The sequence below is a fragment of the Falco peregrinus genome, chromosome 5 (genome assembly GCF_023634155.1).
Source record: "Falco peregrinus isolate bFalPer1 chromosome 5, bFalPer1.pri, whole genome shotgun sequence".
NCBI lineage: Eukaryota > Metazoa > Chordata > Aves > Falconiformes > Falconidae > Falco > Falco peregrinus.
The window spans coordinates 96,084,681-96,102,312 of record NC_073725.1 but is presented as its reverse complement, the minus strand read 5'-3'; the positions used below and the strand labels follow the sequence as shown (position 1 = coordinate 96,102,312).

Below are 17,632 nucleotides of genomic sequence, written 5' to 3'. Positions count from 1 at the left end.
CTGAAGGCTGGCATAAATCTAAGCGGTCTTCAGCACGAAAACCTGCATTACTTGAAGTGGTTGCCAATTTTGCTAGTACTGGTAGAACTTGGGGTGAAGCTTTTCCAATTTTGCTAGTACTGGTAGAACTTGGGGTGAAGCTTTTCTTCCTTGTTAAGCGAAGTAGGACCTGGACACCTGCACAAGGTCAAGGTGTCCAGGAAGGGTTTCCAAATAGAACCTGCCTACCCGGGACACACCATGCCCTTCTGCAAGCCCAAGGGTCTGCAGCTCGCTCAGCCTCTCTCCTCCTCCTCCTCTGCAGAAGCACACTGTAAGTGCACGTGGCTCCTGGGACTGGATTTTCCATGATGCACAAAACTAACTCCTAGAAGTAGCCTCGCAGGAGATGTGGCCAGGGCTACCTACTGCCTTCTTCCACTTCCTCCTCCCCTTCCCTTCCCTGCTGGAATTAAATAGGATTTCTACTTTAGCACCCACACCTGCAGCTGCTGAAAAGTCCTACTGGAACCACTGCAGCAGCAAAAGACAGGCAGGTCTAAAAGGATCTTAAATCAGGGAAAGTTAATTTCCTTTCTGGATAGCAAGGAAGCTGCAGAGTGAAACACTGCTCATGTTTTCTAACTGCAATGAAGAATCAAAGCAGCAATCACAGAGACTTTTCCTGAACCTAAGAGCTTCTAGACCAAGGTTGAAAATGTACAAAATTGCACTGGGATCTGAATTAAAAGCAAAATATGCTACTAAAAGCCAAGCTAACTTCCAAGGACCATTTTTAGCTCTATCCTCTGAAGGAATCAATCCTAAATGCAGGCTAAGACAAGAAAAACAGAGTTGATAAAACAGCATGTATGGGACATATTCATCCTACCTCGTCATTTGAAGTTAAGTTTGAGAGCAACAAGGTTGTCTAGATTAAGAGAAGCTTAAAGTACCACAGGTGCAATTTTTACAGCAATGCAAGATCCTGTTATCTGATTCATTCATTTGTAATTGTGCTAGCTTCAGAAGCCTGTGTCACTATTATAATGCTATATATGTAAGGGAAGGAGTGGCCCCCCAAAACAGAAAATACAATAAACTCCCCAGACCTCTTATCTAATAATACCTGAGATAGTTATGGTAGGAAATTAAAGTGCCACATAACAAGTTTTTTCTGTTAAACACATTTCTTACTTGGAGCTAGCTTCTTGCATATTATGTTCAATAAGCTCCTGCTGCATGATTGAAAAAAAAAAAAAAAAAAAAAAGGAAGTTTATAATGGATCTGTATATGTAGTTAAGAGTTAACTGACTGAGGAAAGAAATCCACTGATCTATAGATCCTAGGAAAAAAAGTGGTAGTTGTGAATACAGTCTGCATAACTAAAAAGACAAACAGTGTATCTTCTACTGACACAATAACTTTACCTCTTCTTTTTTTTTTTTTCTAATACGTTCCAGCTGAAGGGCTTGAGTTTCACTGCTAGCAGCAACTACACAGAGGAACTCGTGGCATAATCACAGAACATAAAAGCCAATAATGGGGATTCAATTAGTGGTTTTCAAAGGCAGGAGAATTTTTCTGCCAAATATCAAATTGTTCCTGCAGATAAGGCACCCAGTGTGTGTCAAAACTGCCGATCTAAATTTTCATGTCCACATGTCGTTGCAATTTGTTATGTCATCAGCAATGTCTATTCCATACATGTCATATATCAAAGGCAAGAGGCATAGTCGGGCTAAGGCTTACCTTCCACGTCGCCGCGTTGCGTCTGAAGTAAGCAAACATTCGCGTGAACCAGTTGTAGATTTCATTTAGTGTTAGCTGTTTTTCCGGAGATTCGAGGATGGCCTTGTGAAGCAAAGCAATTGCAAGATCAGTTACGAGCACACCAGTACAAAATACACTCACAGTTTTACTTTACGAAATATAAAAAGGAAAGAAACCAAGAAAGGAAGAAAGAAAGAAGAGATTTGCAGCAAAAATTCCAAAGGAGGGTTTTCACAATATGAACTAAGATTAATGGCTGTATTTAACAGTTCAATGGCAAAATTCAAAATGGAATTATCTAATTGTTTTGAGTTTTTATTTCTGTTTCCTTACAGAAATATTAATTTATTAGTCATTCATAAAGCAGAATCAAAGAGAAATGCAAAACATTTCACTAGCTGATTAAAGCTCAGTAATTATTTAGAGCTCAGATTAATTCTAGGGATCAGAGATTACTGTAGCTTGTGATAATTGACTTGCCATCTTTAAACAGGCTCATTTTCACTGTTGTGTGAAATGAATTTCCTAATAATCACATCGTATTGTAATACTTAATCAAAAGCAATTATGTTATATATTGCAGTTCTAAAAACCCTTATAGTAAAGGTTTGAGCATTTGAGCATGCTTACATACCAAAGGTTTGAAAATCTATTTAATCCAGAGTGTGCACATATAGGGAGATATTTTTTTTTCTAATCCAAATGCATGTGTTGGCTCATCTTACCTGTCTAATTAAAGATGCATACGTAAATGGTGGTCTAACTTCTGCGTTCTTGTAAAATTCTTGGTTCTGGGCAATATCTGCTAAATAAGAGCAGTTGTTCTGTTATCATCACAGCCTGCTGCTGCCAGGCTGCAGGCAACAGCAAGCTGCCTCACCAAAGGGGCTGTGCCAGCAGAACCCCTTTACCTGAAGAAATGGGGACGTTGTATTTATCCGAGTACCGCCTCCGGATGGGTCCGACGTTGTGCATGCTCGTGGTAGTGATGACCGACGGTCCCTGCGTGACGGGAGTGATGGGCGCAGTCGGGGTGGTGGGAGTATGAGGTAAGCTCTGCGGAGACGCCTCGGATGCAGTCTTGGAAAGCGTGACGCTCGATACCAGATTCAGCTGTGGAGGGAAGAATGAGGATTTTGTTACAAACAGTGTTTCTGGCTAATTAAGGGCTACAGAGAAAATTCTTGATAACGGAGTCTTCCTCAGTTCAAAGCAGACAACACAGCCCGAGCACTTGCTTCAGCACAAAGTGGTGGTGTAACGTCCATTAGAGCCAGTAAAGGGAAATACATGTATACACTTCTGAATAGATTTGAAAAAAAGAGTAACATAGCCTGCTGCCAGAACTACAAATCATGGATTTTTATCTAAGCCTTAAAACAAGATCTCACACAGTACATAACCATTTTAATATTTTATTTTAGTTCCATTGTCTCACAATCTAAACCCCACACACCTCTTATTTCCATGCTATCATTATGCATGGCTTCTAATCAGTCTTCTTGGATATTTTACTGAAGGCATCAGGCTTAAAATAAAAGGCAAGACTTCCCTAGGAACATACCAGGGAGAAATGCAATATCTCTTCAGCATTTGGGCTTTTCTTTTCCCCTCTCTTCACCCACTTTAAAAGCAAAGCCCAGAGTAGGTTAACACTGGAATAATTTAATTAATCACACTGCATGAAATACTGCAAGCATTCAGTCCAGCAGAAGTGGCAGTAATTTTTTTTTATTTTTTTTTTTTCTCCTAGGATGGAAGGCATCAGCATTACCTGCATGAAGCCCAGCCCCGGACAAATGGCAGCGTGCCACAGCAGCCTGTAAAACACAACTGTCTCTAGGACTGTGTATCCAACCCAGATCCAGCTCAAGTGTTTTCGATACACAATCCTATTTATATAACCAGCATCCACATTCCTCCCCAACCCTTTCTTTTTGCCCTACAACGTCCTTTGAAAGACGATGCTCTGCCTCAATAGGTCACTCCTGCTGAAGTATTTTAAACAAACAAGCTGATCTCTTAACTCCAACATCAGAAAAAGACGACCAAGAAAAAGGCTCTTTGACTACTTCCACATTTCCTTCCCTTAGGCGGTTCTGCCAATAATTCGGTGAAATCCCGACCCCATTGAAGTCAGTAGCAAAATTCCTACTGAATTTAACAGGGCCAGAATTTTACAACTTTTGTTCATGATTAAAATTCCTTTATGCTGGACATTAAACCTTTTCAGATGAAGGCAAGGCGCACTACTCAGCTATGTCCCTAAATACCTCGTGTTTATCCATAAGGCACTGTATCATTTTCCTTGTATGAAAGTAACCAGATATGAAAACTCCTATTAGCATCCCTCATATGAGGTAATAGCCACAAGTAACGTTTCATTATAAAAATACTAGGACATATCCAAAACAAAGGTAGTGGAAAATAAGGGGCTTAAATATTACAGAGAGGATACCAACACAAAAAGCGCACTGCCCACAGAAAGGGCACAGCTGAGCGACAGATAAATTGCTTTTCCCTCCTGACGGCGAGATGGAGCACGCCGAGGGAAGTCCCAGCCACAAATGCCCGGCAGAGCCCGCTGGCTGTAAAGCTGCGCCGGGAGCTCGAGCACTGCTCCAAGGAACGGACGTGCTGAGCAGCAGACCTGCAAAATCCCCTCCTTCTGCGCAGGTGCTTACAAACAATGCTTCGCCTTCCAGTGGGAAATATTTAACACTTCATGGCAAAGCTGGAGAGTGCGAACCCAGCCAGGGCTCGTGAAAGGTGCTGAAATATGGGTATTGAGTTCCCAGAGACTCCTGCACTGGCGTGGACCAACTGCAGCCAGGAGGTGAGCACAGCATCCCAACCCACCGTGCTGGGCACTGCCGCCACGTGCTGCCCACGAGAGCCCAGTCCGTTTGTTGACTGGTGTGATTTAAGGACACTGATTAAGGACACGTATAGAGTAATGTCTCCCTGTTATCCATCTATCCATCTATTACATATGATAAAAGGACCAGTGACGATAATAATAGTACAACTGACAGGTCTCACCATGAAATTAAATCTACTGTATTTTATCTCAGTTTCTAAATGGACATTTTAACAGTCCAATAACTGCGAGCAAATATGCATCAATTTTAAGTGCCCATCTCTAGCACAGGCTCAGCAGCCGGGCCCTCCTGTTGGAAAGATCACTGCTCGTGCTTCATCATTACGGCTCCAACCACTCCATTTCAAAAGAGTCCCCTTCCTTTTTTAGTGTGTAAAAACTTAACATTTAATCTGTTTCTACTAGGGAACTGTGAGAAAGGATCCACAAAGGTCAGCATTCCCTGCTTCAAGAATTTGAATCGAGTTAAATTTCTTTAGGCTTTTCAGTGTAGGTAGCAACTAGGCATAAACACAGAAGAGGACGAGCAAAGGGGGGGGACTTTAACAGGCTTGACAAATGACACTGTGATTCACACCCACTGCTGGGCTGCCACTAATAAGCTACAGAGGAAGCAGCCAATCTCAGCTAATTACCAGATAAAATTGTATTATAAGGACTCTAATTAGGAGATGCTTATGGAGGTGATCTAATGATTAAACGCTGCATCCAAGTGACCCCACCATCAATGTGCAGTGGTGCAAGATGTCACCGGAATATTTTGTAGAAACAGTAATTTTATTTCAAGGAGGGGAGGTAGTAATATTTGTAATAATGGCTACGAGGTAAACTAATTAAAAGACAGTTCCTAAAGGAAGACTGTGGCTTTGAGCAGCTGTGGCCGTTCCAAAACAAAGTGCCAAATCTCAACAGAGGAGCTGCAGTCAAGTGGAAAATTTCTGCCTGACCTCTGCTCTCGCTATTAATTTGCAGGAAACCTAATGACACATATACATATTCCCACAAAATTGTTCTAATTGCTAATTTGCCAAAGGAGCCCAGTTTCCAAATTAAACATGACTGCAGTCTGTGAGGAAAGAGAGAACAAAAAGCTGGAACGCAGCGAGTCTGCTGCGTTTCACCTCCGACGACCATTTGCAAGCCTGAACCAACAAGTTAATGAAACACGACCTTGTCGATCGCTAGCGAAGTTTTTCCTTTTTCCGTGTTTTATTTGATGACACTCTCTTCTTGCAGCCGGGGTCCGATCCCTGCTGGTGCTGTTACCAAAACACAAGCTAGGGTAAGGGAGGAGAGGGCTGCGCTCCCTCCGCAGACCTTCGCTGCTGCTTTCTTTGTTGCATCTATAGCGCGAAGGCTGAAAAGTCGGTTGTGAATTGGAGCAGAATAACAAATTATGAATGGTGTTGGTTTTGTTGCCATCTTGAATTATTAATCTGAATGGTAAACTATTAAATCTTAATATTGGCATCAATTAGAAACGTGAAAGCGGCAGTGGATGACTGTGCAGGGCAAAGATCAGGGAGGGACTGGATTGGGAGGGTTTCTTTTCCTGATGGAAACTTGACACGGTTTCTCCCTGTTTGCATTTTCTATTTAAAAACAAGTAACTATGATTAGAAAAGTTGTTTGTGTTGGTATTTTGCACACAGCCCATTTCCCACATACCGTGAGTTTTGGATGAGGCATCATTGCTGTCAGAGGGGAGGGAGCCTAAATCACAGAGTTAGCACTTTAATGCGCAATACTCTTGTGCTTCAATAAGGCACAATGTGGGGCACTCCCCAAGTACGCTGAAGAGTACAGCTCATGCACCAAAGAGTTAAATGTCTTTATAACATTTCTACTGGGTATAGGGGGGGAGGGAGGATTTCCTCCAGCCTTAAAAAAAAAACAAACAAAAAAACCAAACCCAAAAATAAACAAACAAACCCCCCAACCACAAAAAATCCCCCAAACAATAATAATAAAAACAAACAAACAAAACCCAGAAAAAACACCAAAGCCTTTTAAGCCACTTTTAAGTCCTAAAATTCTACAAATTCAGTCACTGAGCCTTGTTGGGTGCTTTGTTCAGTTTTGGGTTTTAAGAACATATCCTCATACTGTTTTAACTTAATCCTAAATGCCATAATTGTTTCAGCGTTCAGTATCCTGCTTAGGATTTTATCATTAACTTTCCCTTTCACAAAATAGTCATGTCTTCCTATTAAAGGTGAAGACTGAGTCATTTTCTTTTTTTTCTTCAGTTATAAACAAGGCAGAGAGGTAACCCTCTCCTTCACCCCGTAAAATAGATTTCCAGTAAGTGGCTCTCCCACTAGGGCTAAGCCTGATTTCTTTTTGTGTAAACATTTTACATGACAATAGTGGCTGCAGATAAAAAAGCCTGTCAAACTCTTTTAAAAAAGAATAAAAAAGTAAAAAAAAAAAAATTTCTAAGTGTCACAGTGGAGCCATACCCACTGCTGGAGGGCACTGACTTCTCTGCAAAGGATGCTGCCACTCTGGTCCCAGCCAGGGCCGAGGATTTACCCGCATCAGGTTCCTGGGACTGAAACACTCTGGAGCAGAGGCTCCTTATCTTGACACCGAGGGTGGGACAAAGCTAACGCTGGGCCTAAAACTTTGTTAAATGCTGTGTCTTCCTCTCCTGTTTCAGCCTGGACGCATTAGTGTATTAGATGCAGAGCCTGGCAGGCAGCGATCACTTAGCAGGTGTTGTTATTGGCAGGAATACTAAGGAAACCGAAGCTGAGGAGTGAGACTTAATGAAAACCAGTATATAAAAACAGCTTTTGTTGTGCTTGAGAATCTCTCTTTATTGCTGCATATCGTTATTTTTTCAAACTATAAAGTATGGCTACAGCAGCTAAAATGCTCAGTCATTACCTCAACAGTTAAAAGACTGGGGGGTTTTTTTAATGCTTTGTTATTACAGTTGCTAAAAACAGTATTTCAAAACAATCATAACTGCTATGGTTAGGGTAAAAAAATACATTAAAGAAGGGATATCTAACAGTGCGTTTTATTTAAAGTGCCAAAAGTGACTTTAAAAAGTTTTCTGTCTATTTTAAAAAGATGGCTATAGCATCTAGTATGCAGAATTACTTGTTGGTTGATGCTTTTTCCTTTGCCTCCCCTTCCTATGAACTTCAACATAAGTTAATCCCCAAAAAGAAAGCACATTTCCATTTCAACCTATTATGCTGATGACTACCACCAATGGAAACAGCATGTAGGAGAAGGTATCTTAATAGCAAAACCAGAATGACAATTCTGGAGAAATTATTGTTCCGACTTATGTATTGTGGGGTTGTTTTTGTTTCACATGTTTTTTTTACCTTGAAAAAAAATTCACCTTACAAAAATGTCACAGCATATTCCCTCACAGATAGCTTTGTTCTCACTTGATTCAAGCCCTTTAGTCTCATCAAAACAATACACACAGCACCAATAGGAACAACTTTGCCTTCTCCAAAGTGCTAAGCTGTGAAATACTTCCATTTTCTTCTGAAGTGCTGCACTGTTGGGCATCTTAATTATGAAGTTGGACATTTTTAAACATAGCACTGAACACTGCCCCAGCTCCTAGTGTGCTCTTGCTCTCCCTCCCCAGTCCCCTCCTGTCTGCCCAGCACCTCCTCAGGAGCAGGGCAAGAGCTGCCCATGCCATACCCCAGACATCACAACCTCCCTCTGTACATAACCATCCACCAACGACTTAGGCCATCCACTACTACACCACCCAAGAACGTACTTAAATCTCATCGGCTTTAACAGGACTAAAAAGCTTTACTGGACAGATTTCTTGGTGGACTGGTGTAGTGAAATGCACTACATCACCCTTCCCTGGGTCAAAATTACTGCAAGGAGCTAAAGGCACCCAAAGGTGGGGATGTGACAGGTGGACATGGCTAGACTGGACAAGAAACCCTTCCCCAAAGCTGGGCAAGTTTGGAATTGATGCACAACCACCAACGACATGGCTGTGGTCCAACTGGTCCAAAACCACCCACTCAGCTTCTGCCTGAAGCCCAAAAGGCAACAACGCTACCAGTGGCCAGCGTGGATTACAAACGGCATGTGGTTATTAACACAGATGCTCAGTCACCAATTTTACCTGCCAGTAACAAAATAGTTTAAAAATAAGCATTAAGATCCTTTAAGCAGAATAAAAAAATTTCCTCAGTCATGAACAGGCTGTAATTTTAAATCCCAGTTCATTGCTATGTTTGGATTCGCAGCTGCTCTTTCCTTTAAAATCACCAATGTACCGTAATATATTAATTCTAACATACACCTTGCATTACTTATGTTGGCAAAAAAAAATTAATTACTGGATGTAAAGAATACTTTGCACTGCAATAATGGTCATCAGATCTTTTTACCAAAGCCCTATCCCACTGAGTTAAAAGGACCAGGGTCTAGCACAGTCAATGCAATGCCGGTGTATTTTTTTTCACTAGGAAAGCACAATTTATGCAAAACACTATACTTCTACATTTTATAATTAATTTTCAAATGCTTCACCTATACATATTTTAATAATTTTTGATTTATCAGATGGTATCTATAATAAATTTTTCTATATTTCAATAAATGAAAAGAAGGCAGTTTCAATCCAACAACAGAGTGCCACACAATATAGGCCTGTCAGGCACCAATTTTTACTTCTAACATGTAAGTTAAAGGATAAGGAATTTATAATGCTGCCTGTGAACGAAACCACTTTTCATACACAAATGTGATCTTTTTTTTTCCAAAGGGTAATACAACAGTACATTTACATAAACTAATCCAAACAATCTATGTATTTGACAATGGCAAACCTCACACAGACTGCCTATTGTTGGTTTACATCTTGGAGTTCTTTATGTTGGCTTGTAACACTGCTCTAGCTGTCAAAGGTTTGACTTGGACTCTAAATAAATGGTTATAGAAGTGCTGTGCAGCGATATTGGACTTCTTTGCAAAAGAAAACCTGCTGTGTATGAATTCAAAAGCTATTAATTTTTCAGTCAAAAATATTCATGCCTATTTCTTTTAATAAAGAAACACTGTGCTGAGCAACTGAGAGATAATGTTGACTAGTGGTACAGAATTTTCAATAGAGCAGTTAAAAATAAATTTAGTAGGAGGTCCCCAACAAAGCTATAATTTTCCAGAATGTAAAACATTTTTAATACTAATCAAGACAGCCCTTTTCCCCCTGCGTTCACTTTTTTTCCACTGCTTTTCCCTGTTTATTAGCTGTTAACACTAATCTTCATGGCGACACCGCCTGGTATCTCCGTAGCCTACAACACCCGCGAAAGCTTCCTGCCCTCCGCGGCTGAGCATCGATCACGAGCTGCCTTGCCAAACGCTGCTCGCCTTCTTATGATTTCCTCCCTTTAGTTTTTAATCCTTCCTCCTGAGGGGCACTGCTGTTATGAAAGGCCTCAAGGCAGAGCGCTTTGAGACTCCCAGATTATTCCGCTGTTTTAATTTTTAATCCAGTAAGAGCTATAGAAACCAAACCTCCCCCCCCATTCTGTTGGGTCTACATACTTTGCCAACAATGCGCTGAAGCATTTGCATTCAGGCTGAGATGGATGTGAGGAACTAGAAGAATGCTATTTTTATAGACACTGTAAGTAGTTTCTAGTCTAGAGGGCTGGTATCCACCGGATCAAGCGATTTTAGGCATCTCAACAGCTTAAATGGAAGGGTTTATACCTACCCCTCAACTCTCTCCAAGAAGGCACCAAATTTTCCTGTTGACTTTGACATCTGCTCCAGTGTTGCTGAATAGCCTGCAATTTTCTGTCTAGTAGCCTCCCTATGCACTTCTGCAGCCATTTATTTCCAACTACATGGAAACTGAGAAATTCTTTTCTAGTAAAAATGTGTGCGTGAAGTGTTTAATGATTTTATGTTCTCTATCTCTGTAATGTGTTCTGTTTCAGACATTAATTTTGTCTACCAACTGCATCTTGGCAGGCTACCATATTTGCTAGGTTAATAGTCTGACTCCTTTTTATTTCTATCACCATAAATCACACATATATGGGTGTGTGTTTGCTTTATTTATAGAAAAAAAATCAGTCAAAACAGATAAACCAATACTTTGTCATTATGCTGCATCATTGCATATTGATTAAAATTGCTAGTACTAACTATAGATTGTCAACGCTCAATTAATTTTCACACAATGACTCAAAGCAAAATCAAATAAAGCCAGTGTACCTTTAAATCTTACAAATCTTAAAATCAAGCAGCAAAGCACTCTCTCCATTTTGAATAATCATTGGAAGCTCTGAGGAACATTTTCAGCATTAAGAGGTTGGGAGAAAACAACAGCTGAAGAAGAGTCATTTTGGTCAGGGAATGAGATGGTGGATTTGCCTGGGTCTGGGGACACCCAGGAGTTCTCCTGGGCTGTAAAGCCACTTGCTTCCCTCACAACCCCTTTTTTAAAGGGCAATCTGGGGCAGAGAAGGTTTCTCTTCTCAGGTTCAACAGTATAAAACCTGATACTGGGTAGCCGTGATTACCATCGAAAAGTTCAACTAGAGTCTCTTCTACTGTAAATGTCTGTCAGATAGGGAGAAAGCAAAATAAATATAATAAAAATAATTTAATTGCATCTCCCTCCTAACACTTCCTAAGATTTCACGCAAGTCAGACTGATGCAAAGTGACTTACAGGCCAGTATGTGAGGCCAGCAAAAGGCCCAATGCATCAGCTTTACAGCAAAACTCCCCGAAGAGATGGGGATGACGAAACCTGGGTGCCCGTGGCAGCGCCTCCTGCAAAGCAGCACTTTGCATCTCCCCAGCGCAACCGGCTCTGAAGCGGGTCACGCTTTGCATCACGCGCTCCGGTGGGGAACAGGAAAGAAGTTTGTTGTGAGGTGGTTTGTTGTTTGGGTTTTTTTTTGCTTTCAGCACAGTTTGGTACTTACGGGCTGAGGGGTGGCTTTTGGTTCAGTTGACTTCACATGCAGGTGTGTCATCATGGCTTGCAGACGTTCTTTATCTTTTGCAAGCTGAAAGGGAAGAAAAAAAACAATCCTCTGTTACTTGCAAGAATAAAATCCATCCTCTGTTTATTCCTAATTAAACAGCTGGCACCGAGGCATGAGACAGAAGAGTTTTATTGCTGAGTAGTTTGGAAATTGTATATGGTCTATCCGTGAGGTAAGCTAACGCATGGTGCTGGGTGTCACTATTTCCCAAAGCAAAATGCATTAGCCCTCGAGTGAGAAGAGCTAGACCTGCTGGCACCAAGAGCTTCACTCCAGCCCTGACAGCTAAAAGACAACAGTGAATCATGTTTATTAACCAGCCCCACTCCAGCTCAGGAGGAACAGCAGAAAGCAAGCAAGGCAGCAGCTCCGAGATGCATTTGCCTCCTTTCACACCAGAAAACAAGCAGCACAAATGGATGGTGGCTTTTACGTCACGTACAGGCTTTGTGGCATGTGCAGTGAGCACAGAGACAGCAGTGGTTAAACCACACAAGGCAACTCCACGGGGCACAGCAGGCAGCCTTGGCTCTAGCGAGCACCTTGTCTTTACTTGAGAAGGTGGCACAGCCCCTTGGCGGGTCACCCTGGGAACCCAAGCAGGGGCACCCTGAGCATGGGGCAGGAGCAGCAGTGTGAGTTGCCAGCATGCCTTTGGCGTAAGCCTGAGGGCTGCAGGTTGGGAAAGACTAACAGCATCAGGAACCACCCCAGAGCACTCATCTCAGGGCACCCAATGCCACAGGACCGATGGTTTCACCCTTTCTCATCGGTCATGTCATGCCCAAGAGTCGGGGTGGACATCCTGCTCTGATTGTCTCTTGCATCTTTTGGTTGATATCTGTACCAGGCCACAGCTGGTGTCTCAGGATCACAGCCTATGTACACGTCCTTAGCCAGGATGGCTTCCCAATGCATGTCAATGTACTGGGCAGACACCAAATCTCATTATTTTTGAAAACAAGACATTTTTTTGTATGTGTGAATAGGACTTTTTCCAGCTGCTTTAAAAAAAAATACAGTGGAAAGATGTTAAGAAATAACACTAACGAAAAAAGGGGTTTATTAACCTACATGCCCAACATAAAGGTTCCTGTTTCCAGCAGGACTTGGATCAGGTTCTTACAAACGACAATTTTTGCAGAGCTTTAGACAAGCCAGATTCCTAGTGCCAAGAGGAGAATCGTGCTTGCATTCCAGCAAAGGTTTAAACAACCTACCCACCTTATCACCGTCATCTGTTTGTAGCAGTAAAGTTGGGCTAAGTGTATATAAAAAGAGACTTGGTCATAAATCCCCATTCATAACCTTACAGTCAAGGTTGTCTTGCTCTTCGCAAGGCGAGGGGTTTCTGACCATGCCAGAAAGGCATCACGATGGGATAAAACTTGGCACGCAGGTTTCCAAGACAGGAATTAAATAAAGGAAAAAATAGTGTCACCACAGCGTGCTCTAGAAGTGCAAAAGCAAAATCACTGGGCTTTTCAAACAGCTGCTCTTTTCTTGGTCAAAAACCTCAGTGACAAGAGAGAAAACCTGACACCTACAGCAGATCATCTGCAACCTCATCACTGGATCTGTGCTGGACTTCACAGAAGAGCCAAAGGGCAGCGACCAGCTCTTATCATAGCGCTGCAGCAGAAACTTCTCCCTCTGAGAGTCCTCTGAGGACCTTTACAGAGAAAGGCGAGGTCTCACCCTCAGCCACCGTGCTTCACACGAAACAATTTTAAACTGAGAAATAGTTGTACTCTCAGTGCAGCTGTGTTGTGCAATCTCTCATTCGTAGCAGTCACTCACTGGGCGCACAAGCTGCTTGGCGGGGTCATCCGTGCATTAAATTTTGGTCTGCAGGCTACTGCAGAAGAACAACATCTGTTAGCCAAAATAAATAAAAGGCAGGCACCTGAAGGCTTCCTGCCTGCACCAGCGCGGCGGCAGGAGGCAAAGGCACCCGGGCAGCACGGGGCACACCCTGCGGTGCTTCCTCCGGGCCCCCCTGGTGAAAGGGAGCGGTGCACCTCCCTCCGAACGGCCGGGGTCTGTGTTTGTAGTGTTTTCACTCGTCATCTTAGCAATGCTTTTAACGCCGTTTCTGGTGGATGGAGGTTGTTAAAGATCCTCTCGACATTTCAGGCAGACACACGCTAGCATTTTGTCATAGTCTAGGAATTCAAACACTCACCCAGTTAGGCAGGAGTTTAAATTATGAAAAATAGAGGTCTCTCAGTTTCAAAGCACTGAAGAGAAGTAAAAAAATTTGAAGAATTTCTTTAAACTGTTTTTCCCTTAGGTCAGGAAGCAGTAGTGATACAAAACTAGAATGTCACTAGTAGCCCCTCTGGTCATTGGGGTCATAGAAAAGAAGCCATGAGGGCTCACTTGGCCACCGATGGGAGCCAATTCTCACTGGTGGCACTTTCTGGAGCGCAGATGGCCCAGAAATGGGGATTATTACCAGACACACAGGAAAATGCTCTTGATCTACTAATAGCTTTCTTGGGCAAGGACTGTTCTGCCATGTGCAAAAGGATCTGCTCTGTACGGGGGCCTGAGGACTATATTAATACAGTCCCCATCTGAAGCCTCGTTCTTTTTCCCTCTGCCCATTTGGAAAGCTCTGCATGGTGGGAGTTTTCAGATAGCCACCCAGTTCTTCATGAGAAGTCTGATTTTTTGAGGTTTCCTTCATCTCTGTGGGGTACAACCATGATGTAGGTGCCTAACTGTGGTTCAACAGAAAACACATCCGGAGCAAGGTACGTGCTTTGCAAACCTGATACACCAAGACATATGCTTTGCTTACCCCAGTGAGGTTAAATCCTAAAGCTACACAGGCAGAAAAAGCAGGAGAGGGAAGGCACAAAAAGCACAGGCCAGAAGGGGCTCAAGACAAAAGGACAGCACAGGATTCTGGTGACCAAGGAGCATTAGGCACAGATGATGGAGAAATCACACAGGAGGAAAATCAGACAGAAAATAATGGCAAGGAGCAGGAATGTGAAAATGGAAACCCAGTGAGGACACTCAAGAGGAACAATGCCGCCACATCAACAGGAAAGGGAGATCACTTCAGCAGCAGTATTTTGGACAGACCAAGGACAAAGGAGAAGGAAGCCAGTCATGGGCAATGCAATGGACAACCAAGACATAGCCTCTTCCCTCCCATTCCGTGCCTAGCTAGGCTGCACACTAGAAGGGTTTAGGACCCACTTTCCATGAGTGTCAATGGACGCTTTAGGAAAACAGGTCCAAGCAGTATTTTCGCTATGCAGAAAATGGCCAGCTGTCTCCATTTTCTCCCATTAGGAGATACTTTTTTAAACTTAGCATAGCTTTGTTTCTGCCCTGAAGTGTTTTTCCACTCAAAGGTGGTGCTGCAAAATGGATGTCCTATTCCAGCTCAGAACTAGCTAAGGAGAAGGACATGTTCTTGTGTTTGTGTTTTACCCAGCAGCCCAATTCTCACTATAATGGCAACAAATGATCATGTCAAGATGGTTTAAACAGAATGAAATATGAGATCTCTACCTTGTCCATGATATTTTAAGTATGTTTGTGATGGAAATGCTGAGATCAAAGCTTCACAAAGGGGCATTTGCAATCAAATGCAAGACAGATCTGACCTGTTTTTTTCAAAAAGCTAATTTAAAAATTACTTTTTTTAAAAGACATTACACTTATCTCTGTCTACAACACTGATAAAACTATGGTGCGTAAAATAAGTAAGACCTTAAAGAAAAAAAGAAGGCTTACATTTGGGTCCATCACACTCAAAACCTGAAGTGCATCCCTCAGGTGGAATGAATTTGTTAAATTCTATCCCTGTCTTGATGGGGCGGTACATGCATGGAAAGGTACATTTAGGCATTTGGATCTTGCCATGGTGTGGGACCCTGAACAGCATGTGACACAATGGAAGGCAAAGCTCCACATCAGTGCTGAGCACCATGGGTCAAGTGGGAAAGGCTATGGGTCCTTCTTCTACCTGCCTAGCTCACAAAACTCAAAACAGTTGGCCCCAGGGCTTGTTGTCACCATTCTCCTGGTAATTGCTCCCCTGCGCAAGCATCAGGTCAATGGTCTCAGTCCAACTGCTATTGCTACAACGCGTTGGGTGCTGCAGACCTTGTCATTGAAAACCCTGCTACTGGGCCAGACTTCTTGTTTTATTATGATTTTGTGCCAAAATAGGTCACAGCCAGACAAACCAGGTAATGCAGGATAAATCCTCATACATATTTAGGCAGATTATTTTTTTTTTCAAGTATCAGAGGACTGACACACAGGATGAAAAAAGAGTGAGAAGAAGGGAGTTACAGGTACATTTCACAAGCAGGACCCACCCTCCTCCTCCACCTATCCTTGCTGGCCAATGCACAGGTGGTCTCACTCTGTTATCAACGTCCCTGTCCAAATTAAGCCTCCAGTTCATCCTACCTACTGCACTAATATGATTGTTAAAAACAAACCCCGAACTTTTTGGCCCTCACACCGCTCTGCAATTACGTTCTTGTCTTGGGGACCATATGCTGCCTTCCCATGCAATGAGGTAAGCTAAGCTAAGAGGTATTCCCCAGCACTAAACTGGTGTGAAGCTGGAACTATCAGTCACTTCTAACAATTAGTAGAACACATGGCTGATAAATCTTTCATAAATATTGTCAAGGGCTTATGGAGAGGTGGCAACCAAGTATCATCCCAGTCCTGTCTAGTTGTCAACACAGGGCATCCTCCTGCAGTTGCAGGCACAGCCACTCCCATCGACTGCTGGAGAGAAGGATTAATGCTTTTCAGGCTGACTGTAACTGAAGAATCTAGATTTACCTTCAACCTGAATATTACTGCAGCTTGGTAAAAGATTATCTCGTATCTCAGTTTACAAGGAAGAGTGCAGATTTTTTTTTCTCTAATTCCCAAGAAACTTGTTAAAATAACAGACACTTTCTCATAACACTTTCCGCAAGACACTGACATTTTATGACTGATAGTTTGATTTTTATAAAACTTGTATTAAAATAGTTTGTATTGCTTCAGCTAATAGTGAAAGAGTGTCATGACCAGTGTGTTCCTGAAAGTAAAATTTAGGGAATATCTATGAAAGAAAAAGGGTAATTTGTAAGATAAGAAGATAAAAGGCATTTTTTTAAAATGCTTATCTTGAAAAGTAACAACAAGAAGTTTAAGTGTGTTTTTGCTGATTTTTCTCTCCAACTATTTGAAGCTATAAATGACTTAACTCAGTAAAATTCCAAATGTAATTATCTTCTGTACTTAGCCCAAGGCTTTCCATATATCTCTACGCTGCTGTCTTGCATACAAAATAGGTTTTTCAATAGCTGGTAACTATATAATGTACAACATTGTTTTAATTTCCCCTTCTTTGCTAACCTCTTGCCTACACACAGACAGACTGTCAAAGCTGCCCAGCCACAGCAGTGAGGTGCAGGGAGACAGAAAGGACTCAAAAGCATTTGGAAAGGCAGTTACACAAACAGGTCATAACTTTGCATCACATTCAATATATTCCAATTTACCCCCTTTTGGCACAAAGAAAAAATATTTGCTACAAATGGCAAAATAATAATAATACTAATAACAACAACAACAACAACAATAATAATAATAATACATGGAGAGTATTAGTATATGAGAGACCACCAAACAAGCCAGGTCATGCAGCGTTTTGAAATAAACATCAACCATTTCCCCTGTGTATCAACAACTCTAAACGAAGGGGACCACATTCCGCTCACCCCCCTCCACCCCCCCCCCGGTGACTATAGAAAGCATTAGATACATACTGATGGATTTCCAATCAGTCAGCCTGTTTAAGTTTCCTATTTCTTTTCAAGTTACGGTTTAGAAAAGAGGAAATGAAGCTGCAGTTTCTTTTGACGGTTTTTAAAACTACTACAAGAAGGTTTTGAAAGCTGGTTTTCAATCATAGGGGAAAAAGCAGAACTCTTTTTTTATTGCTGTCGAG

The 17,632-nt window shown here is 42.1% G+C and overlaps 1 protein-coding gene across 19 annotated transcripts in view; it reads right to left on the bottom strand.

Annotated features, from left to right (window-relative positions):
- The window catches only part of FOXP1 (forkhead box P1), a 391,101-nt gene that overhangs the window by 19,756 nt on the left and 353,713 nt on the right, over positions 1–17,632 (bottom strand). For 18 of the 19 annotated variants that reach the window (XM_055804566.1, XM_055804571.1, XM_055804560.1 and 15 more), the window contains 4 exons: positions 11,584–11,667; positions 2,665–2,866; positions 2,479–2,558; positions 1,733–1,834 (listed from right to left, as the gene is read on the bottom strand). In XM_055804566.1, coding sequence (XP_055660541.1) covers positions 1,733–1,834; positions 2,479–2,558; positions 2,665–2,866; positions 11,584–11,667 — 468 coding nt within the window. The remainder of the gene's footprint in view (positions 1–1,732; positions 1,835–2,478; positions 2,559–2,664; positions 2,867–11,583; positions 11,668–17,632) is intronic. The other variant, XM_055804572.1, reaches the window with a different exon arrangement.